The following is a 25,557-nucleotide window of genomic DNA, read 5'->3' on the forward strand; positions in this document are numbered from 1 at the left end:
TAGAAACTCCTGGCTCCTGGCTTTCAGATTGGCTCAGTTCCAGCAGCCATTGCAGCCACTTGGGGAGTGAACCATCAGATGGAAGATATTCTTCTCTGTCTCTCCTTCTCTCCTCTCTGTATATCTGACTTTGCAATAAAAATAAAAGAAATCTTTAAACATTTTTTTTAATTTAAAAAGGCAATTCAAATTTAACATAATTTTGAAAGGAACAAATATTTAAACCTTTAGCACCATGCTTTAGAAAAACTCTGCGAAATAATTTGCAATGAATACTATACAAGCATCTAAAGATCTGAAGGGTCCAGGTGATTTTGTCAGCAAAAGAGAAGTTCAATCATGGGTTCACTGGCAAAACATATTGTAGCTTAATACATTCTTCAGACACACGAAACTATATCCTTCTATTGTGTTCATATACAATGGCCATGGAGATTGTAGAAGCAGTATGAAACGCAGTCCCTAGGAGGATATCAGGCCTCACTTTATTTGTATGCTTTAATTCTGTGACCTTGAGGAAATATACAAACATATGATAAACTGACTTAAAAGATTTGGAGAGTCTTTTCACTTACAAACAGAGACAAAAAACAAAGTAAATTTAAAAGACATCAGAAACTAGAAAGGAAACAACAACAGATACCTCACACATACAGAGAAGTATTAGGAACTGTTACAAGCAACTATATTCAAACAAATCAGAAGACCTAGAAGAGATGGATAGATTTTTGGACACATACAACCCACCAAAATTGAATCAAGAAGCAATTAACAATCTAAATAGGCCTATAACATGCACTGAGATTGAATCAGTAATTAAAGCCCTCCCAACTAAGAAAAATCCTAGACCAGATGGCTTCACTGCTGAATTCTTCCAAACATTTCAAGAGGAGCTTACCCCAATCCTCCACAAGCTTTTCTAAAACAATAGAGAGGCAATTCTCCCAAACTCTTTCTGTAAAGCCAATATCACCTTAATGCCAAAGCCAGATAGAGAAACAACAGAAAAAGAGAACTACAGACCGATATCCTTGATGAACATAAATGCAAAGATCCTCAACAAAATATTGGCCAACAGGATCCAACAGTACATCAGGCAGATCATTCACCCGGACCAGATAAGATTCATCCCAGGCATGCAGGGATGATTCAACGTTTGCAAATGTGAGCTGCGTAAGGGGGAGGGCTGGCCTGGGCCAATATACAGAACACACTGACATGAGCGAGAGTCAGGTTGGACTGAGACATCTGTCAGTTTACATGAGGGCTGGGGGTGAGCCAGGCTTGACTATGCTGCTGCAGCCACCAAGGAAAGCTGGGTCTGGGGACAGATCAGGCTAAACTAGGCTGTAGCACCTGCTGGCAAATGCTAAGACTGGGAGTGGGCCATCTCAGACTGGGTCATAGCACCTACCAGCACCTACAAGACCTGAGGCTAGGTTTGGTAGGAGGACTTAATGGACTGCCTTGCTGGGCCTCTGCTTCCACTGGTGAGCTGGGACTGGGAGCAGTTCTGTCTGGGGGTGGGCCAGAATGGGCTAGGCTGCTGCATCCATTGGCATCCATGAGAACAGAATGGGTGCAGGCCAGCCAGGTTAGGCCTCAGCACCTACTGGCAAGTGGCAGGTACAAGATCTGTTGCTGAGAGCAGGCCTAGTAAGGGAGCTATCCGCAAACTCCTGCTGAATCATGAGAGTCAGGGCTAGGGGCAGGTCAAGCTTGTCAAGGCAGCAGCACTCATTGGTATACAAGTAGACTGGGTCTGGCGGTGGGGTGAACTTAGCTAAGCTGAAGCACCTGTGGGTATGCACAAGAGCCAGATGGGATGCAAGATGGACCAGACTAGGCTGCAGCACATGCTTGTACAACCAAAATTTTTAAAAAATATATTTAAAATAAACAGAACAAGTAGTTAAGATTCTAAAAATATCAGACATAGCTTCCTCAAAAATGTCACTGTCATGAAAGACAAAGGCTGAAGATTTTTTTCCATAGTAAATAAGACTAAAGACATGTGCCAATTAAATGAGATATTCAATCTTTACCTGGATTCTGTGCTAGAGGGGATAAAAACACTACAGTATTACAGAGAAATCTGGTGAAATTGAAATATTGTGACTGCTACAAAATACACAGAAAACACTATGACATATTCTTACCTGAAATGTGGAATTTGAATAAAAGTTCTAAATTTAACTATTTTTCTACAGAAATAAGAGGAATATTACAAGAAAGTAATTATCCAAATTATAAATATGGACTATCGTAAAGTAAATATGGACTTGTTTCTCCAGTTAATAGAAAAAAAATTTTTTTAAAGGCCATTTACTAGTAAAATTCAAATGAAAGAGACTTTTGAAACATGAAAACAAAGTACAAATTATGGATCTTGTTTAGATTTTTAGTTAAATAAAGCATTTGCACAAAAAGTCTTGGAGACATCAAACATTTTGATAATTGCTGGGCAGTGGATAGTGCTGAGGAGATATTTCTTAGTTTTATCTGATAATGGCATAGTGGATATGTTTTTTTAAATGCTGTCATGGGACCCACATATTGAAGTTGGTAAATAGTACTTAAGAAAAAAAAAAAAAGGAAAAGGGGGAGAAAGGTTGGAAACAGGCCAAAAACCAAAAGTGTACAAATGTTAATCATGGTTGAAGGTGATAACCTTTGAAATTACCAAGGCATATTTGATTAGGTTATTCTGGGTTTTTTTTGTGTGTGGTTGTGTGTGTATTTAAAATTTTCCCCAATAAAATGTCAAAAAATTATGTAATTTTGTCCAACCTTGGTTGGTTTAAGTTATTTATCATAACTACACTAAAAAATGGTTCAACATTAAGGTAAAATTTGTTTTAAAAAAGTTCCTAAAATAACCATGTTGACCTCATATATAGTGTCATGTTTGTGAGCCATTTGAAAATTCATCACAATGAGAAATGTAAAGTTTTGTGCTTTATTTCTTGAGATCTTTTTAACTAGGTAGGTGGGTAATTTTAAAATCATAAGCTGATGATATTCAGTAGTTGGTCTTCCTAAGCATATAGAAATAGAAAGCTTTATTTAGTTATTTTCGTAAGAAAACAACTTTAACAGAAAGGAAAGCATGCACCATATACAGGAGGAAGCATATAGCTCCATTTGCATCTGGAGGAATCCCTCCCCGTACCCCCCTACAGAGACTGGAAGGTGCTATCCAGGTGTGATCCAACACTGTAGTGAGAAAATGGCTCAGATTTCTAGTTGCTTTCCCCCAGAACTCCAAGATGGTCCTTCTCTTTATCTGGAGGGGATGTCTATTTTACAGTTGTAATTTTTCTGTTCTCTGTAATGTTTTAAAACAAGATGGTCACAGATGGGGAAATTAAAGGCCACTTGTCAACAATCAGCCTATTTCATTTCCTAAGCAGAAAAGATAGTCTACTGTGAAGTTTTAACATGTTTAGAGAATAATTAGGGGTTGTTAATCTAGGTCAAATTTGTCCACTGGGCTTTTCCTCTGTCCTTGCATTTAAAACTCAGTCTTGCCTATAGCTTAGTTAATCTTCTATTAGTTCACAGTAACTGCTGCTTTATAGTTGAAGTAAACATTGCTAAGAGTAAAGAGAAGCTAAATAGGTGATCAGTTAGCTTCAGCCTAACTTGGTGAAATACCTAGATGATAATATTATGATTTACCCATCAGTTTTGAGGACAGTTGCTCTTACCTAGGTTGGGGACAGGGATGTATGATACTGATTTTGGGCTTTCGAGCACACAAGCCTCTGTTCACCTTAGAGAATCGGGCCACCCACCTAGTGCTACTAGTCACACAGTCTTGGGAACTGCGGGGCATGTTCATTGCTCACTCAATGAGCAGTTAGTAGTACACACTTCATAGCATCTTATGAGGATTAAATGACTTGAATTACTTACAAAATACTTAGAACAGAGGTTAGCACATTATTGTAAACACCGCATGAAGATTTATAAAATAAACTCTGCATGGCTGTATGAATCTCCTTCATAATATCTGAATAACTGGCAACTGCTGATGAAGTTCCAAAATCTTGTTGATAAACTTATGTTGACTATTACACTGCTGGCAAATGGTATGTGGGAATGTCACTAATTTGAAAATCAGTCCATAAATTATCAAGCATGAATAAGTAAAAATTCTTACATTGTTAATCTTGAAAAAATATTTGAAATTAATGGTTTTTTAATTATTCCATTCATGAAAACTTTTGTTAATCAGTATTGCTTGAATGATGAAGTATACTTAGGGCATACACATTTATTTTGTGAGATTATAGACTTAATTGAAACAAACAGGTTTTGAGACAAATTTAAGTAGGTGTCAGTGAAAATATAAGAGTGTATGAGGATAAACATTCTGCATGAATTAGATCTAACCAGACATCTTAAAGAACATTTTAGACTTCTGTTCTGGAAAACAGAGATAGAGTCAAGGGAAAGAGAGACAGGATTGCTCTCTGCTACTTTAATCCCTAAACTCCCTTGATAGTCCACGTTGGCCCAGGCTGAAGCCAGGAGCCAGGAACTTAATATGGGTCTCCCAACTGGGTGGCAGGGAACCAACCACTTGGATTATCACCTTCCATGATCTTCTTTCACTGGAAGCTGCAACCTGTCTTTACGGCGCCCTAACACAGGGTGTGGATGTCTTAATTTGCATCTCCACTGCTAGGACGAACATCTGCTAAATTTACAAGAATCAAGTGTTTACAAAAATAAGCAATCCCAGTGAAACTCCTGGTCTTGTGAACAGTTAAGAATCATTTATAGTCACTTTCACAGAAAAAAGAGGCCAAGAGGCATTAGATTCAATTGGTAAATATACTTTGTGCATGTCAAAAATATCTTAAAGGTTTGCTTTTATCATGTTGTAATTGCACACTTTTTAATAGTTGCTGAATTGATTTGCTTGGAATCTTGCTTTACAGCTAAAACTAACAGTGTACTACTGTGCCATTCCATCTCTCTCCCCCCGAGTGCACTTTAAAGTTGGGGTTGTCATTTGTTTCCATGTCTGCCTCCTGCTCTGGACTATTTGCCTCTGAGTGTAGGACTAATTCATCTGTGTGCTTTGCATTTTCCGGCAGTAGTATGTCCTCAATTACATTTCTTAAGATTTATTTTATTTTTATTGTAAAGTCAGATATACAGAGATGAGTTGAGACAGGGAGGAAGATCTTCCGTCCATTGATTCACTCCCCAAGTGGCCACAACGGCCAGAGCTGCGCTGATCTGAAGCCAGGAGCCAGGTGCTTCTTCCAGGTCTCCCATGCGGGTACAGGGTCCCAAGGCTTTGGGCCATCCTTGACTGCTTTCCCAGGCCACAAGCAGGGAGCTGAATGGGAAGCAGGTTCGCCGGGAGTAGAGCTGGTGCCCATATGGGATCCTGGTGCATTCAAAGCAAGAACTTAGGCCGATAGGCTACTGCACCAGGCCCAATTACATTTGTTGAAGAGCCTAGTTTGTAATATCTGAAGAAAATGATAGTTTACTTTTTTTAAACAAAGCTCTGGAAAAGTGAGATGCATATTTGAGATTGTAAAATGTCTTAGCTCTTTACAGAAACTTGGGTTTTAATTTGGTTTGGAATTTGAAGCTATGAGTATAATATTTACTTTAGTGTCTAACGAACTAATATTTGCCTTAGTCTCTAAAGAACAGGCGAATCGGAATTACTGCCCTCTTTCACCACATTGGATCGCTAGGATGCAGCAGAATTAAATCAAATCTCAAATTCTGTACTGATGAAAAGCATTTACTAAAGCTTTTAAAAAAGTATCCTACAAAGTGTTTTATAGCTTCTGCTTTTGATTAAATGTTTGGAGCAATCTTGTTAGCTCTTGTAATGCTGGGCTGTTATCTGAAGGACTGCAAAAGTATTCAGATGTTAAACATCAGATGGCACACTAGTTCCCATATTCCTGGGAGTTCAGTTAAGCTAGTGAAAAATGTATCACTGGGGAGAATTATTCTTAAGACAAACGAAAGGCAGGAAGAAACACCCTTGGCTTGTTTCTGGTACGGTGTTTTTTGTGTGTGTGTGTGTGTGTGTGTGATCTGTAAAACAAATAATCGTTTTCATAAGTATGGCTGGAATAAGTAGTTAATGTAGTCATGCTCATTTACCCCAAAATCTACTTCTGGGGAACAGTTTTATACGTATGCATTGAAAAAATATGAACATGGATACTGGAATGAGCATCGATTGCCTTATTTAACTTTGTAGCCAAAATTTCCCGACGTATTGAACTCGCCGAATTTCACAAGGTTGAAAAAGCACTGTTTTGATTTAAAAAATCTTTCTTTTCACTTTAGTACCTTTAAATAGGATTCAAATGGAGCAAAGGGTCTTGGATCAACACCACAGAAGTAATTATCTTTGTTTTTAACCATTTCAGGCTTTCTTCAAGCAGAGGCTGCATGGTGTAATGGAAAAAACAGCCCTGGAATCTAACAAAGTCTGATCCCTGGATTCAGTCCCAGTTCTGCGTGACCTTGGGCAAGTTACTTTACTTATATGAATTTCCGTTTCCTTCCCTGCACACAACCAAGATCGCCAACAGTCACCTTGCAACCCAGTCTCGGAGCGCGCTTAGCACATCCCCAAGTCGGCCTACAGGAATATGCAGCCATGATTACTACGTCGCCACTCCACGACCCTCTCGAGGCCAGTGGCTTCGCACAGCAGGTGTAGGCAATGGCCCGAGCAGCCCCCTCCTCTCTGCATTTGTGAGCCTGCCTCCCTTGGCGTCTGCTCGCAGAGGGCGGTGGCAGCGCGATCGCGGCTTCTGGGCGTCCCGGGCCCGCCCCGAGCGGAACCGGCCGAGGGGCGGAGAGACGACGCGCGGAGGACCGGTGGGTCTCCGAGGCCTAGGCCGAGGCCCCAGTCCCGCAGCGTACAGGAGAGCCGAAGAGGCCTCGGCGCCGCGCCCGCGCCCCAGCGTGTGCACGGCCACCTCCCCCTCGGCCCTCCCACCCCCCGGCCTCTCTCCTCCCCCTCCGCCCTCGCGCGCCGCCCGCCCGGGTCGCGGCGGGGCCGTGGTGTACGTGCAGAGCGCGCAGAGCGAGTGGCGCCCGCACGCCCTGCGCTCCTCCGCTGGCTGGGCCGGGCCGCCCGGGACGCTGAGGCGGCGGCGGCGGCGAAATCTGCTGCCGTGCCAGCGCGTCCGGGGCTGAGATCGCCGTCCGCCTCACAGGCCGTCCTCCTTCATCCCGAACGCGCGATGAGGCGCCGAGGCAGCCGCTGACGCTGCGTGGCCCGACGCACGGACGAGAAGGCGGCCTGGCCGAGGGCGAGGGGGCGCCGGCCTGCCTTGAGGAGAGGGGCGGCGGATGCGTGGCGCAGTAACGTTCCTCGGCGCTCTCCCTGCTCCCCGGCCCGAGGCTAGGCCATCCGGCCACCACCTCCCCTACTCGACCATCGCCTCCGCCGACGCCTCCGCCATGGCCAATGACAGCGGCGGGCCCGGCGGACCGAGCCAGAGCGAGCGAGACCGGCAGTACTGTGAGCTGTGCGGGAAGATGGAGAACCTGCTGCGCTGTGGTCGCTGCCGCAGCTCCTTCTACTGCTGCAAAGAGCACCAGCGTCAGGACTGGAAGAAGCACAAGCTCGTGTGCCAGGGCAGCGAGGGCGTCCCCGGCCATGGAGCGGGTCCGCACCAGCAGCCCGGCCCTGCGCCACCCGCCGCCGCGCCGCCGCCCAGGGCTGCTGGGGCCGGGACCCGGGAGGCCAGGAAAGGAGCGGCGCGTCGGGAGAGCGCCGCCGCCACCAAGGCTTCGGGCCGGCCGGCCGGCGGGGATGCGGCCAAGGCAAAGACCAAACCCGCGGCCAACGCTGCCGCAGCCGCGTCCCCGCCTCGCGCGAACGCCGGCGGCCAGGGCCCAGCGGCGGCCGAGGCGGAGCCCAGGAAGGTGGAGCCGCTGGGCCGCCCGTCGATTTTGGAGAGGGCGAACATGTACCCGCCGAGCAGCTCCCCTGGCGAAGGGCTGAGCCAAGGCGTCGGCCTGCGACCCAACGGGAAAACGAAGCCCCTGCCGGCGCTGAAGCTGGCGCTCGAGTACATCGTGCCTTGCATGAACAAGCATGGCATCTGTGTGGTGGACGACTTCCTGGGCAAGGAGACCGGGCAGCAGATCGGCGACGAGGTGCGCGCGCTGCACGACACGGGCAAGTTCACGGACGGCCAGCTGGTTAGCCAGAAGAGCGACTCGTCCAAGGACATCCGAGGCGATAAGATCACCTGGATCGAGGGCAAGGAGCCCGGCTGCGAAACCATTGGGCTGCTGATGAGCAGCATGGACGACCTGATCCGCCACTGTAACGGGAAGCTGGGCAACTACAAAATCAATGGCCGGACGAAAGTAAGTGTGTGCATAAGGGTTCGCGCTTCACGTCCCTTGGAAAGCTGGCAGCCTCTCCTTCCAGGGGCACGAGCTGCTCAGGGTTAGGAACCGAATTCCTCCGTACAGAGATTTCCTTCTTGCATAGCACCCGTTAAAAGCACGGTTGGAAATAGAATGCATAGGTAGGAGGGAGGAAGGGACGGAGGGAGAGAAAGAAAGGGAAGCGCTTTTGCTCTGCGTCCCCTGCTTTTCCACGTATTCCGGGTTCATGATTTTCAGACCGAACTTAGGCACCCCCGTTCCTCCTTTAACGTTGCTGTTGCGCTGTTAGTCAGAATTCAAACCTTACCAGAATTCGAAACACCCAATGGGGGGCATTAGAGTACTACCCCAAACCATGTCCTGGTTCTGCCTCGACCTCGAGTTTGCATAAGTTCTTGGATTCTCCATAGTGCTTGACACATCCTGATTCACGGGGTTCAGAATTGGCCGGCTGATTGCAAAAAGGTACACTGAAAATAAGCTTTCAGCTGGAAAATTCCTTCTCTTTTCTTTCTTTCCTTCTTTCCTTCTTTGCTTCCTTCCTTCCTTCCTTCCTTCCTTCCTTCCTTCCTTCCTTCCTTCCTTCCTTCCTTCCTTCCTTTATTTTTCTATCTGTATTAGTTTACCATTTATCTATTCGGGAAGAGCTTGCCTACTCCCCTCCCCCTCTTCTCCCTGTCTGTTTTGAAGCCACTTGCAAAACTGGGAAAGAGGTATTTCCGTTTTCATCTCTGTGTAGGTAAATTACATTTTTAGCATAGATTTCCTTTATTTGCCTTGTTAATAGAATACCCCCCACCCCAATTAAAAAAAAAAACAGCTGTTTTTTTTGTTTCCTGGGGAAAAGAAACAAGGAAGGCTCAGCGTTGCAGCATGGGGTCATGTTTTTGCCTGCTCTTTCAGGTTGTCGCTTTTCCCTGACATTCTCAAGTTCCCATCCAGCCTAGTCCTCTGGCTTCCCTCAGGACGATCAACAGCAGGCAGGTTCTCCCACAGCTGTTTTTCACTTTACTTCCCACATCCCAGTCTTTGTATGCACCTCCTCCCAGGCCACACTGCTCCGTCCATCTCCTCCATCCGCAAAGGTCCCTTTTCGAGTCTGGAGAGTGTGTCTTGGGGGGTCCTCACCTGTGCCCGTGTGTACACACACACATGGACTCTTCCTACGAGTTGTTCTGTGTGTGTCAGAGCATCTGTGTTGATGGTCATTACTTGTGACTCCGGCTGTCTGAACACTCACATGAGGAAAGTTCTAAACATGAACATTTTGTGGAGAAATAAGAACCATGCAAAGTCCACTTTTATGTACTCCCAGTTCGATGCTGGATGAAGATGCATCATATATTCTCAAAACAGAGTCGTGTCTGAATGTTAAGCTGGAAGAGGGAAAGGGTTGCGTGAATCTCAGCCTTGGTCTTGGAATTTTTTTTCTTCCATCCCTTCTCCCTCCCTCCCATCCTTCCTTCCTCCCAGTCTTGCTCCCTCTCTCTTTTCCCTCCCTCCCCTTCTTCCTTCCTTTTCTCCCACAAATCAAATCTGAACATAGCCATGAACTCTGTAAAACAGAAAAGAAATCAGCTTGAAGAAAAAGGACTATGAAGACTGACCAAAGTATAGAATTGGAAAATTAAGTTGGGAGTCATGATAAATGCAGTGAAAATAAGTCACCTTGTTCCTCAGGAATGCCAAAGGCTGAAGGCAGTGTGGTTGAAGTGTCGCCTGACTGCATGTATTATCATGTAATAAGGCACTAGGAAGAATGGATTTTGAACTCTTTGATTTTGCTCTTATGCTCTGGTTTTAGGAGTGTAATCTGAAAATTTATGACTTAGGAAAGTCCTTTCTTTGTACTTCTCAGCTGAAAGTTTTTGAGAATCATGCTTGAACATTTAAGTGTCTCTTTAAAAAAAAAACAAAACAAGGGTACTTGCTTTGAGGGAATAAAGCAGGCTCTCAAAATATTATCCACCAGTCTGTTAGACACCAGATTAGGCTCAGTGCAAAGCAATTGCAATAATAATCCTGTGACATAATAATATTTCTAAATTATAATTGAAATCTTAGCTCAGCCACTTGATCACTTATGATAACCTAGCTGGTATTCAAACTTGGGTCATTGAAATGTAAAGCCCATGGTTTTTCTGCTGTAGTAGATTTAAGTGAGACATTAGAAGACAGGATGCGGCTCACTTAACATACCGCTGAAGTTAAAATTTGATCTACATATTTTGTCGATAGCAAATAGTATTCGCTTTATTTATAACCAGACTATGATTGGGCTATGTAAGCTTTTTTCAGCCTGTATGTACAATCACAGTCTGTAAAGTGCCAAGCCTACTGTTACGTCTATTTAAATCCCAGCCCCTCCTAATCTAGAAAACAGGACTGCCCTTCTAGAATGGAATATAATCAGATACATCAGGGTCAACTTCAGGATTAGCGCATATCCCTACTGTAGTCTGCTGTGTCTCTCAGACTCTGTGCTTACCTAGCCAGGCCATTCTGATTTATGAAAATATTTTGCGTGATGACTTAAAAACCACTTTATATTTACCTGCCCGAAGCGTGCTGATTTAAGAGTAACTATTTAAGAGAAGTCAGAATATGATTATTACATGTGATTGTAGAGACAGTCTGCAATCGAGAATTTTATTGCCTTCATCACAGCGATTTTAAATAACCGCAAATGTGTACTATTTTTCTCTCTTTAAATTTCATAGCAGAAGCCTAGCTTACTGGTGTATTACCTATGTAATAGGTTGGTAAAGTGGGGCCTTTCTAGACACATTATCAAGAAACTGAATGGGAAGCAGAGCAGCTGGGACTTGAACTGGCACTCAAAGGTGGGATACTTGCATCACAAGCAGCAGGTTAACATGCCGCACACGACCCCAACCTCTGTCCAGCTGCTTTGAAGGGCACCATAGAGAAAAATGGAATAGTGTAGGGGAAAAACAGAAACGAAATTGTTGCCTCTGAAGTAACTGAACTTTAATTGCTACTTTTTTCCTGTCTTTGGAGGGAAAGTCTCCCCCTTTTTGCTCTGATCCTGTGCTTTGGCTCTTTATGCTTTGTTTTGTCACACCCTTTTTCCCCATCAAGATTTGGAATGGTGACCAGAAAAAAAGAAACCATGCTTTGCTGCTTTGTAAAGAATAGTATTTTGTGGGCTGTGTGACGTCACAGGTGCCTTGACTTGGAAGTAGAAAAAACAGCATGAGGATGATGAGAGTTTAATTTAGAGCTCCAGTGCCTCCCTAAAAGGAACAATAAAGCATTGGCTGCAAATTATGTTAGTAAGGTTAAGATTTGTTGATAGTGAGAGAGGGAGAGACAGAGAGACATCGTCTGTCTGGTAGTTCTCTCCAGATGGTCTCAAGGCCAAATGCAAACAAGCTAAAACCAGGAGCTTCTATCGGGTTTCCTACTTAGGCAGCTTTTTGCAGGCTGTTTGCAGGGAGCTGGAGTGGAACTGGCACATCCAGGGCAAGAACTGGAGCCATATGAGATGCAGGCTTCTCGCAGTAGCTTTATTGGCCATGTCACAGCAGCTGCTATGTTCCTTAGTTTTCATTGGTGCTGCACTTAGTCACTTGGGCAGAAAGTGATTTTTTTTTTTAGTAAAAGGTGAACAAATCATATGATTTGAAGGTAAACCAGAGTATTGAATATGATTTTTTAGGATTTATTTATTTTTATTGCAAATTCAGATATACAGAGAGGAGGAGAGACAGAGAGGAAGATCCTCTGTCCAGTGATTCACTCCCCAAGTGACCACTATAGCCTGAGCCGAGCTGATCTGGAACCTCTTCCAGGTCTTCCAAGTGGGTGCGGGATCCCAGGGCTTTCGGCCATCCTTGGTTGCTTTCCCAGGCCACAAGCAGAGAGCTGGATGGGCAGTGGGGCTGCTGGAATTAGAACTGGTGTCTATATGGGATCCTGGTGCATGCAAGGTGAGGACTTTAGTCGCTAAGCCACCATACAGGGCCCTGAATATGATTTTTTTTTAGATTTTTTTTTTTTTTTTGAAAGTCGGATATACAGAGAGGAGGGGAGACAGAGAGGAAGATGTTCCGCCTGGTGATTCACTCCCTAAGTGACTGCAACGGCTGGAGCTGAGCCAATCTGAAGCCAGGAGCCTGGAGCTTCTTCTGGGTTTCCCACACAGGTGCAGGGTCCCAAGGCTTTGGGCTGTCCTTGACTGCTTTCTCAAGTCTCAAGCAGGGAGCTAGATCGGAAGCGGGGCCTTAGGATTAGAACCAGTGCCCATTTGGGATCCTAGGCATGCAAGGTGAGGACCTTAACCACTACACTATTGTGCCGGGCCCCTGAATGTGATTTTTAAAGCCAGAATAGGGTAAGGAAAATGCAGTACTTTATTATCACTGCTGTGAAGAGGTGCAATCATGTTAGGTGTTAAATACGAATCTACCCTTTGAAGACATAGTGAGAAGGTGTGTGTCTGAAGCCAGAAGGAGAGGCCTCACGAGGACTTGATTCATCATGTTGCCATCCCAACACTGTGAAAAATCATTTTCACTGTTTACATCTAAATAAATGAAGTAGTGGGCATAAAGCAACCAAGCCAAATTTCCTTCTCTGTCTACTTCTGTTATTTTTCTCCCTACTTTTGGAATCTAGGACAAATTGAAGCCACTTATTTAATAACTTAATAGCTGCACTAGAATTCATGATCAAAGTCATTTATGCTGTGTACCCAAAGTCTGAAAATATTGACCTGCAGTAATTGTGCCAGTTACAAAGGAGATATGTATGGATTAAAAGGATAGTCTTAATTTTCAGTGAAACCAAATTCAACTCAGTAAAAAAAAAATATTTGTATAATAAGTTTATAGGTAAACTAATATATGTATGTCCAAATGAATTTTAAATTAAAAGTTTCTTTACATCTTTGTAACTTACTGTAAGTCATGAAAATATCCTGCAACCCTTCGTCAGAGGAAGGGTGGTCAGGAGGAGAAAAAGAAAGAGAAGAAAAGCAAAAATGACATCTGTAAGTAGCAGGGATCTTGTGTTGCTGTTGGACCAGCATGGGATTCTGAGTTTCCCATGGTTTCTGGGTCCAGTGAGGGAATCTCTCTGAGTGATGCCTGCCTCCTCTGCCTCCCAGGCTAAGGCTCTCTAATCCTGCAGGGGAAGAGTTAGTTCTATGCTTTCCCTGTCATTTCCTTCTGTTACAAAGTGGATTAAAAAAAAAAAGTAGAATGATCGTTGATTTCTAACCTAATAACTTCCTAACCTCTTTCCCATGCGACACACAGCATTTTGTTTTGTTTTTTTTTTTTTAAAGGAAGTAAATCTGAGAGCGGTGCTGACTTATTCAAAGTCCTAGAGCTGATTACGAACAAAACATTTTATTTGTTTCCCTGTTATGTCACAATCTCTTCATCTAATTTAATTGTATTTGATGCATCTTTACGGATATATTTGAACATGTGTGACTTCCTTCCCCCCTTTACTTCAGTTATGCCACACTGACTTAGCTGACACTCTAGTTTCAATTTTCCTCCTTTAGAAAATCACCCTCTTTATTTCCTTAGATTTTTGTTTTTGCTCAACTCTGTCTTTCCTCTAATGTATCTAAAGCTTGAGACAAGTATACGCTGTTGGTTTCCTTAGCTGTCTTTCTGCTGTGCATGTCCTGTTTAGGGTTTGTTTTCTGTTCTCTTTCCCTCTGTCAGACCTGAAATCTATCTTTGTTCTTCTTCCATGTTTTCTGAAGCCTGTGCCCTTCTGGTATGCCTTTGAGTAGATGTTATCAGCTTAACTATTTTTAGTTAATTTTTCACTCTAGTCTTCTAACGCTACACCAGTATTTCAGCCTCCTCTTCGTTATAGCTCATTCTTGGATGATTTTTAAAGATCTTTTGACTGAATGTACTTTCATTCTACCTCCTTTTTCATTATGCCCATGTGTCCACATTTAGAACGTTGTTTGTGATTACATGTTGTCATTGAGGTAAATGAGCCATGTTCATAGCTTGTTTTTGGCTCTTATTCTGTTTAAAATACTTGTGCTTTTAAAAAAATGAAACAAGAAAGAAACTGATGATGATTAACAATCTCCCCTCACAGCATTAAGTATTTCCTAGCCCGCCCTTTGAACCATTCACCTCTATTGCAGTGTCCTCGACCTCATAATCCCACTTTTCTATAACTGATTCACATTTGTGTATCTGAAGAGTTTGGAACAGTATCTGTAGCCTCTGTTTACTTGTTAAAGTCACTGTAAAAGTTTTTATGAGTCTGACGTTATTACTTTCTTTGTTCAGTATCCTAGATCCTATTTCTTTCTCTTAAAAAAGTTTATTTTATTTTATTTAAAAAGAGATCTCTCCCTTTGCCTCTATCCCCCATTTCACTTCCTAGAATGACTGTAACAGCCAGGGCCCAGCAAGTTGAAGCCAAGAGCTGGGCATTAACTTGAAGTCTCCATTGTGCAACAGGAGCAATCAGCCATCCTGCACTGCCTGTCAGGGTGTGTACCAACAGGAAGGAGGAGTCAGGTGCGAAGCCAGAGCGCAAACCTAGGCGCTCCATGAGGGGATGGAGGTGTCCCAGGCAGTGTCCTAACCACTGTGCCAGACAGCTGAACTCCCTCCCCACTCCAAGATGCTAGTATTTTAATCAAAGTAAGCTATGTATACTCTTAGCTCCCTGTATTTTCCAAGTCTTGCTTTGGTAATATTTTTATTCATTTGTTAACAAGTATTAAGTGAGTCTCCTTCATGTACAGCCATATGCCTGAAGCTTGGATTCTGCTTAGGGTAGTTGAAAAGTAGGGAGTTACAGTTAGTAAACAAAGTTTAAACACTACATGACATATAGTGTTAGGAAGATCAAGAGAATAACCAAGGGATTCTCTTTTTAGATTATGTTTATAAAGTGCTGTAAGTAGAGAATTGAGGTTGGGTTAAGGATAAGTTACACAGGCGTGTGCACGAAGAGCATTGCACATAAAGGTACTAAATAGTAAATACAAAGGCATTGACATGGAACGCAGCTTGTGCATTCGGGGAACAGCAAGGAACCCACTGTGTTTAAGACAAAATGAGTGAGGGAGATATAATTACTGAAGTAGCAATAAAGGAAATTAGAGCAGTTTACGTAGCTATTTGCCTTGCTAGCCCTGGCAAGAGCTCTGGATTTTATTGTGGCTGATATGGGAGGACATTGAAGGGTTTGTTTTTAAAGCTCTCTAGCTGCTTCATGGGAGTAGACGTGGGAAGGAAGGATGGAAACAGGAGTGCTGATTAGGAGATTGTTACAGCAGCCTTGGCACTAGAGATGATAGAGATGATGATAATTGCTTATATTCTGAATGTATTTTGAAAGTAGAAGCCATGAGATTTTTTGAACGTATTAGATATGAGGTATGAGCTAAAGGAAGAGGTACAGATGACTTCAAGTATTTTGACTTGAGTGGTTGGAATGTAATAGTTACTTTATCTCACCCTAACTCTTTTGCTCTTCTTCTCCTCTTGTCTCACTTTTAAGTTTCCATTTATAGTGACCTGCTGTCACTTTCCAACCACAGGCATAAGGGAAGAAAAAACTCTGTATGTTCTATCTACTTTTCTACATTCCTTCAACTTGACTGTGCATGCTGTTGCTGTTTTTGACCTCATAGGCCCATCCTGTCATCTCCAAAGGTTTTATGACTTTTTTGACGAGGAATTCTTTTTTTTTTTTAAAGATTTATTTATTTTTATTGCAAAGTCAGATATACAGAGAGGAGGAGAGACAGAGAGGAAGATCTTCCATCATATGATTCACTCCCCAAATGACCGCAATGGCCAGTGCAGTGCTGATCTGATGCCGGGAACCAGGAACCTCTTCCGGGTCTCCTACATGGGTGCAGGGTCCCAAAGCCTTGGGCCGTCCTCGACTGCTTTTCCAGGCCACAAGCAGGAGCTAGATGGGAAGTGGAGCTGCCGGGATTAGAACCAGCGCCCATATGGCATCCTGGGGTGTTCAAGGTGAGGGCTTTAGCCGCTAAGCTACGCCTCTGTGCCCTTTGATGAGGAATTCTTACACAAAATCTTGCACTCTTCTGATGTTGTCATCTTCAGACAGGTCTGTGCCTTCTTATATCAACCACGCACTTAAAATGGTTTATAAATCCATGGTAAAAGAAATACACAGCTCGGAAGTTGAGGGAAACATTGGAGAAAATTGGGTGGTTCAGCACGAGGCAAGCATATATTTAGATGCCATGTCAAAATAAAGTCAGAAATAAAACATCTGAATTCAGACTTGCAGTTAACACATTGGTTAGGAAATCCTCATACATGTTGGAATACCTGACTTCAGTTTGTGACTCTGGCTTTTTCTTTTAGAGATGTATTTATTTTATTTTATTTTTTGTTAGAAAGACAGATTTACAGAGAGAGAAGTAGGTACAAAGAAAAAGATCTTCCATCCACTGTTTCACTCCCAGTGATGGCCACAACCACCCGAGCTGAGCCGATCTAAAGCCAGGAGCCAGGAGCTTCTTCTAGGTCTCCCATGCAGGTACAGGGTCCCTAGGCTTTGGGCTGTCTTCTGCTGCTTTCCCAGGCCACAAGCAGGGAGCTGGATGGGAAGTGGAGCATCTGGGATATGAACCGGCACCTGTATAGGATCCCAGCAGATGCAAGGCAAGGATTTAGTCACTAGGCTACTGTGTTGGGCCCATGGCTCTGACTTTTAATTCCAACTTCCTGCTAATGCAGACCCTGGCAGACTTATGTGATGGCTTAAATAACAGGTTCCTACCACTCTTAAATGGGAGAACTAGTCTGAGTTACGGACTACCAGCTTTGGTCATACTCCAAATTGTGGTTTTTAGCAAATGAACCACCTGATGAAAGCTCACTCTTTCAGAGAGATAGAAGATAGGCCAGCATTGTGGTACAAAATCTTGAAATGTCTTCACCCCGTCTAAGTATCTGGGATTGAGTATCACTTCTTCCAGTCCAGCTTCTTGCTAATGAACCTGAGAGATGTTAAGCGTGATCCAAGTGCTTGTGTCTCTGCCCCATGTGCAACACCTAGATGGAGTTCCTAGCTTCTTACTTTGACCTTGTCCAATTATTGTAGGCATTTGGAGAGTGAACCAGCAGGTGCAATATCTCTTTGTCTCTCCTTCTCTGTCACTCTGCCTTTTATAATCAATAAATCTTTATAAGTATGAAAAAAAGGACTTGGGACCAGCATTGTGGTACAGTAAGTTAAGCCACCTCCGGTGATGCCAGCGTGGCTTTTGACCACTGGTTCAAGTCCCTGCTCACTTCTGATCCAGCTCTCTGAAAATACTGCTGGGAGAACAACAGAAGATGATGTTAGGTTCTTGGGTCTCTCGAATTCAAATAGAAGGTGTGGCTTTGTCCTGGCCTCGCCCTAACTATTGTGACCATTTGGGGAATGAACCAGTGAGTGGAAGATCTCTTTTTGTCTTTCCTTCTGTCAGTAACTGCCTTTCTAAGTTTTTTTTTTTTTTTTAACCTTAAAAAGAAACAAAACAAAAACTTGCTGTTTCAAATAAAAATTCAGAAAATTGGGAAGAAGTAGAATGACCATATGTCAAAAAATGAGGCCAACACCATGGCATGGTAGGCTAAGCTTTTCCTATGGTGCTGACATCCCATATGGGCACTTGTTTCAATCTTGACTGCCTCACTTCCAATCCAGCTCCCAACCTATGGCCTAGGAAAGGAGCCGTGGAGAGCTCAAGTTCATTGCAGACCTGCCTTCAGATCAGCTTAGCTCTAGCAATTGTAGCCGTTTGGGAAATGAAAGAGCAGGTGAAAGATCTCTCTGTTTCTCCTTATCTCTATAATTCTGCCTTCCAAATAAAGATAAAATAAATAATTTTTTTAAAAATGTCAAAAATGATACCATTGACTTATAGGTGAAAATGATAGCTTCTTAAAATAATGAGGAAGGGCCCAGCAAGGTAGCCTAGCAGCTAAAGTCCTCACCTTGCACATGCTGGGATCCCATATGGGTGCCAGTTCTAGTCCCAACAGCTCTTCTTCCCATCCAGCTCCCTGCTTGTGGCCTGAAAAAGCAGCAGAGTACGGCCCAAGGCCTTGGGACTCTGTACCTGTGTGGGAGACCTGGAAGAAGTTCCTGGCTCCTGGCTTTGGATCGGCTCAGCTCCGACAGTTGCAGCCCCTTGGGGAATGAATCATATGATGGAAGATCTTCCATTCTGTCTCTCTTCTTGTATATATATCTGACTTTCCAATAAAAATAAATCTTAAAAAAAAATAGTGGAGAAAATTAACAATAGCTTTGGAACTGTGCTTGATAATCTTTGACAAATATTGGATATGTATGAGCCCTTTGTTTTCTTGATGTGGAGACTAATACTGGAGTTATAGATAACCTTACCTGGTAACAAATATTACTTAAAAATTATTTCCCACAGGTCTCTTGTTTTTCTTTCTGCTTACAATTTCTATTAAAAACTGTCTTCATTTGTGTCCTGCTCAATTATAAAACCCCCTTTTTTTTGTATATATCTTTGTCCTCCAGTCCAGTTTATCCATTGCTGCTTTTAATTTTAAAAAAATTTTGTTGCTTCAATTTTTATTTATTTGTTTGAGAGAGAGAGAGATTTCTTATCCCCTGATTTATTTCCCAAAAGCCTGCAGCAATCAGAGGGGGTTAGGGTGAAGCCAGGTGCCAGGAACTCAATCCAGGTCTTGTACATAAGGATCCCAGATCCTTGAGCCATCACTGATACCTCGCATGGCATTTATGAATGGAAAGCATAGATTGGGAAGCGGGCCAGAACTCTTGAGTGGGCCCGCAAGGAGTGTTTTGATCAGTAGGCCAAATGCCTAACCCCATTGCTATTTTGATTCAAAAAGAATATTTCAAGTCCAAAAGAGCCACCTTCCAGGTCCCTGGATATATTTCCATTTTTGCTTCATACATTTCCTCCACCCTTCCTGTGAAAAGGAGGGAGGGGGTTATCCAGCTTGCTTCTGCCCCGCCCCCCAGCCCTCTAAGCAGAATTGCAGCTCTCTGTCCTATCTGTTGCCCTCGCTCTTCCCACCCCCAACAGCACATTGTTCACAGCAGTAGATGTTTCTCCTACTTTTGTGAGCCACTTAAAAATAGGCCTTGGGTAAACTGAGCTGCTTTCATCAGGGACTCAGTAAATACTGCATTTCAATATCTACTGCACTACCCCAATTAAGATTTAAACATGTCATACCTTCAGAAAGTATTCTCTACTTAATTCATCATTTTGTTTGTGCTTCCTGGTATCCATCCTATATAAATATACCAGCACTTCAGAAATTTTACTAGATTTGTTTGAATTATACAGTTTTATGTTATTATTACAGTTTATCTAATGCTTACTGTTTGCTCAGGCATCTGTTCACTCTGACTGTCGCTACTCTTTGGAATACCACTTTCAGCCAGGCTGTTTTGCTCCTTACTGCTTTCCAACTTACTCTTCCTAGCACTGGGAATTCTTAGACCAGCTTATCACTGTCTTAGCATCTCAGATCTTTTACTTCCTTTAGGATCCAGGCTAAGTTCCCTTCCTAATATCTCTGCAACGTTTGAATCTTCATTAATCTCTGTCTTCTCAAGAACTTACATGTTTCCCAGAAATGTCTTCTTCAGAATGTTGTAAAGGCAAGAAGCCTATTTTATAATACTTTGTACCATGCTATATATTTTTTGCAAAGCTCCCTTTGTGTAATTCTTACTTTTTATTATTCATGTTTAGCAGTCTCTGAATTGTCCTGAGCCAATCCTGTGACCTGTACCTCACCTCTGCTTCTATACCTTTCCGTACAGTTTCTAAAACCCAAGTAAGACTTTCGTGGGAGTTTTTATCCTGCTGTGGTCAGCTCTCCTTTTTATGCTTACCGTGTTGTTTCTAGTCTCTAATTTTCCAGATAAAAATAGCCAACATAGTCTAAGCTATTTATAACTCCAAGTAGTAGGAGAAAATTCTGCACTGAAGGTGAAGTTAAGCTTTATTCCTTGCCTATGCCCCAAGTTAACTGATGGGATTACACGTTGTGATAGAACAGAGCGTATCCTTGAATCTCAAGGAGAGAAAAGCCTGTGTATTTGTACCTCCCTCATCCACACCCATGGCCTGAGAATTCCCAGAAAATATGTCTTTTTCAAAACAAAACTACATAATAAACAGGATAATGAAAGTGACCTCTTACATGACCTAGCTGCTCCTAGGAAGAATCATGAAGTTTGATATTGATCCCTCAGAGTTGATAGGCATTTTTTTTGAAGATTTATTTATTTTTATTGGAAAGTTGGATACAGAGAGAGAAGAGACTGAAAGGAAGATCTTCTATCTGCTGATTCACTCCCCAGGTGGTCACAGTGGCTGAAGCTGAGCTGAACTGATTCAAACCCAGGAGCCAGGAGTTTCTTCCAGGTCTCCCACACAGGTGCAGGGTCCCTAGGCTTTGGGCTGTTCTCTACTGCTTTCCCAGGCCACAGGCAGAGAGTTGGTTGGGAAGAAGGGCTTCCAGTAAATGAACCAGTGCCCATATGAGATCCCAGCATGTGCAAAGCAAGGACTTAGCCACTAGGCTACCACATTGGGGCTGAGTTGACAGGCATTTTAAAATTTTAACTGTATTGTGATTTTGATTTGGCTTTAAAACTGGTTTATTCAGTTTCAAACACATTAAAAGTTTAAAGGTTGAGCGTCAACAAAAGAGGGCATGGGAGAAATAAGATGGGAAATATTTTTGTGATCAGGAAATCATTTGGACCTAACCATATTTCTAGACTGAAACACTTGCCTTAGTGGAAGCAACTAATGTCATTGTATGAAAACAAACCAGTGATAATCTTTAGATGACACAAACATGACAATGAGTTTGATCTTGGAATTTATTCAAATGTTTTTCTCCTTTTTTTTTAAATCTCATCTTTCATTTTTTTCCCCTTAATTTTGATACTGAAAATGTGTTTTCATTCAGAATTTGGAGATATTTAGTTGGTGAGGAAAGTAACCTGACAGTTAATATTTATCACAGATAATTTATATGCAAGGAGTGATTGTGGCTTTGAGTAGTTACCACCCAAAGTGGTTTAGGATGAAATTTCTTCAGTAAAGCAATTTTTGCTAAAAACAATTTGTGATAATAACTCCTCCCTAATAGATTACAAAGCAATTGAATAAGCCAGTGTTTTGCCATTGCTTCATAACCTTTTTTTTTTTTTTGGCATGGGCGGGGGGCCTTAAGAGCCCCCTGTGGACCCTGTGGAAGCTGTTGCCTTACCCTAGATTTGAGCATGTACGTGAAGTTTTGCTAGTAATAAAGCCTTCCAAAGACCCTATGTTATAAATCAAATGAAAACCTTCTTAAGCATTTTGTGTGAGGTAAGGTAGAGTAAAATTTCTGTGTGTATCCACCTCCTATTCTTGCCAAAAGGCTTTGGAGTTGTGCTTTGAGGATTTTTCCCTCCTTAATATTCAGTTTAAGTTAGAAAGAAGGTATAAAGGTGTATAAATTATAACTAATGGTATCTTTTGAAAATTGTATGCTTATTTGTACAATCTGGTTGTAAAATGAAACAAAATTAACTTATAGACACCAGTGTAGATACCATGAATTTAGTAATAATGTCTTCCCTGGAGAGCATACTCTCCCAACATACTTGCTAGGGTCATCACTGCTTTAGATTTCTAGATGTGCCTTGGTTCAGATTCTGACTCAGTTTCTGATTTCAGCTTCCTGCTAATTATTGTCTACCCTGGGAGACAGCGCATGATGGTTAGAGTACTTGGATTTCTACCACTCACATGGGAGACCCAGACTGAATCCCATGCTCCTGATGTTGACTAGACCAAGCCCTGGGCGTTTGGGGAGTGAACAAATAGATGAAAACATCTCTTTCATTGCCTTGCAAATAAATATGATTAATTAATTAATTAATTTAAAATTGAAAAAGAGACTAAGAGCTGTTATCAGTAACTGTTAATACTGGGCTATGATTCTTTTTTCCTTTTGCCTTACACTGTCCTGTCCCCCTGTTCTCATTATGAAGATGCATTGTGTGCTTTGCTTTGTTTGTTATTACTTATTAACTGGCATTTCAGTAAGATTAACCAAATTTTGAAAAAATAAGAACCTGGGACTGGCGCCATGATAGCAGAATTCCATGTGGATTCCAGCTCGAGTCCTCTGGTTGTTCTAGTTTCCATCCAACTCTCTGCTGATGCACATGGAAAAGCAGTGGAAGATGGCCCAAGTGCTTGAGTCCTGCAACCCATGGGAGACCTGGAAGAAGCTCCTGGCTCCAGCTGTTGTGGACATTTGGGGAGTAAACCAGCAGATGGGAGATGTCTCTCCCAGTCTCTGTAACCCTGCTTTTTCAAATAAAGAAATAAATCTTCTAAAAATAATAAATAAAAAATATGGAGATAAATCTGATGATAATAGTATGCAGGATGCAGTGGTTGGGATGTGCCCTTATAACAAAAGTGAAACTAGACTTCATATTGGTTGCTTTTGTTTAAGTTAAAAATTGACCCTTATGGGCCAGCATTGTGGCACAGTGAGTTAAACCACTGCCTGTAATACTGGCATTCCATATGGGTGCTGGTTAGATTCCTGGCTGCTCCAGCTTTGCTAATATGCCTGGGAAAACAGAGAAAAAGTGACTGGGCCCGGCATCCACATGAAGATCCCGATGAGGCTTCAGCCTGGCTTTTGTGGCCGTTGGAGAGTCAGATAGCAGAAGGCAGATCTTTCTCTGTCTCTTTTCTCTAGAACTCTGCCTCATACATAAATAAATAATTTTTAAATTGACCCCAAATTATTGAGTCAAACATCTCTTGAAATTTTGGGTAGAAAGTTGTTTATTATTCCAGTTTTCAAGAATTGTACCTGATGTTTTTTCTTTATGCCTGCTCTTTAAAGATTCGTATCATTGTTTTATCATCTAAGAAGTATCCATATAAAGGGCATACAGACAGAGGCTGAAGGAAATGTGATTGTTATTGATAAAAACCAGAAATAGACACAGGGCTGCTAGTACTGTTTTGGTTCTTGTCCTCTGGCCATGCTGGTGCTGAGCGATCCCTCAGTCCCCACCTTTGACGAGATGTCCCCATCAGAACAGCTGTTGTGCAGATGGTTATTGGTAAGAAGCTTTCTTTGTTTTTAAAATTTAATGTAGCTATTTATTTCATTATTCCATGATATAGTTCCATAGGCAAGAAGCTTCTTATTTTTAAAGATTTATTCATCTTAATTGGAAAGTCAGATTTACAGAGAAAAGGAGAGACAGAGAAGGAAAATCTTTGTCTGCTGATTCACTCTGTAAGTGGCTGCAATGGCCAGAGCTGAGCCAATATGAAGCCAAGAGCCAGGAGCCTCCTCTGAGTCTCCCACATGGGTGCAGGGTCCCAAGGCCTTGGTCCATCCTCGGCTGCTTTCTCAGGCCACAAGCGTGGAGCTGGATGGGAAGTGGAGCAGCCAGGACATGAACCGGCACCCTTATGGAATCCCGGTGCGTGGAGGGTGAGGACTTTAGACAGTAGGCCCATTCCAGGGCCAGAAGCTTTCTTTTTATGAAGTGACTATATTTTGAACCCTTGGGCCAGTTTTTTGTAAGTTTTAAAATCTAGTCCAAGTGTGCCTTGACTGAACATTGCTCCTCTTCGTAGTGCTGGTCAACATGGGTATCACAAGTTAAAATTCAGTTTTGGATTCAGACTGCCTGTTTTATTTATACTGAGATACAAGAGCCTTATTTTTAATTAAAACCAATCTATTGTTACTTATGCCGTTGGCACATCGCCTCAGCAATGTGAGAAAGGATACTAGCAAGTAGATAAGGGCATCTTGAACCAAATTTCAGGTGATCATGTTACATAATGGGTGTTGGACTCACTTTGGCTGAGGATTATCAAAGGATCTTTTTCCATGCCCTCCCTCTTAGCAGAATAAAATCAAGTGCTAATAAATATTTTATTTGTAAACTTGAGTTTAATTATATAAGCTTCATTAAAAATTTGACATCCTTAGATGTTAATTTCAAAAGCCAGTCATGCATACATATAAGGTTACATGATCAGATCAGGAGCCAGCGCCGCACAGCAAGTTAAGCCGACACTTGCAACAATGCATCCCAACTTTGACGTGGCATTTGGAACCCTGGCTTCTCTTCTTGCTAATAGCTACCTTCTAATAAACCTGGCAAGGCAGCAGAAGATGGTCCAAGTACATGGCTTCTGCCACCAGCGTGGGAGACCAGAATGGAGTTGCTGGCCCCCAGCCTCCACTGGCCCCCAGCCTCCACTGGCCCCCAGCCTCCACTGGCCCCAATCCTGAATCTTGCAATCATTCAGGGAGTTAATTGGCAGGTAAAAGATCTCTCTTTGTCTCTCTCTGACATGACTTTCAAACAGTTAAATAAGAAAATCAATAAATCTTTTTTAGAGAGAAAGATGTAATCAGACCTCCAACAAGTTTTTACTTATTAATATAAGTGCCCAATTTATTGCATAATGTGTTGATGTTTCTTATATTTATTTATTAATCATAATGACAGCAATCAATCGAAAGCTTTGAAAACAATCTGATAGTTATTTCTAGCCTAGATTAATGGATATTTTAGAGTTTGCCTAATTTTCAGAAATGCTTTTTTTGACTTCTTTACCGTTTTTTATATCTTCTGGTGATTTATTAGCAAAGGTTTAGAATGACTTTTATGTCTGTACTCTGAAATTTGACTCATAATAATTGTATCATAGCACAAAATACATTTAAGAAACCAAATTGTCTGTAAGAAATTGTTTACAATTCCACATGAATTTTCTAAAATTAATTACATTTAGTAGTGTTTTTTTTCTTTTTCCTTTTATTTTATTTATTTGAAAGGCAGAATTAACAGAGAGGGAGGAACAGTTCTTCCATCCTCTGGTTTGCTCCCCAGCTGGACACAACAGTCAGGACAGGACCAGACGAAAGCAGTGAGTCAGGAATTTCTTCCTGTCTCCCATGTGAGTGCAGGGGCCCAAGCACTAGGGCTGTCTTGTGCTGCTTTCCCAGGCACATCAGCAAGGAGCTGGGTTGGAGATGGAGCAGCTGGTGCCCATATGGGATGCCAGCATTGCAATTATTGGTATTACCC

General features: G+C 42.4%; 1 protein-coding gene across 2 annotated transcripts in view; it reads left to right on the forward strand.

The window, feature by feature from the left end:
* The first annotated feature begins 7,030 nt into the window (after positions 1–7,030).
* EGLN1 (egl-9 family hypoxia inducible factor 1) overlaps positions 7,031–25,557 on the forward strand; it is a 44,727-nt gene continuing 26,200 nt past the window's right edge. The window contains exons 1-2 of one of the 2 annotated variants that reach the window (XM_040967805.1): positions 7,031–7,845; positions 7,900–8,382. In XM_040967805.1, the coding sequence (XP_040823739.1) occupies positions 7,354–7,845; positions 7,900–8,382 (975 nt within the window). In that variant the 5' untranslated portion in view covers positions 7,031–7,353. Of the gene's footprint in view, positions 8,383–25,557 lie in introns of both variants that reach the window. The other variant, XM_040967804.1, reaches the window with a different exon arrangement.

The sequence above is a fragment of the Ochotona curzoniae genome, unplaced genomic scaffold (genome assembly GCF_017591425.1).
Source record: "Ochotona curzoniae isolate NIBS_2020 unplaced genomic scaffold, NIBS_Ocur_1.0 scaffold_4683, whole genome shotgun sequence".
NCBI lineage: Eukaryota > Metazoa > Chordata > Mammalia > Lagomorpha > Ochotonidae > Ochotona > Ochotona curzoniae.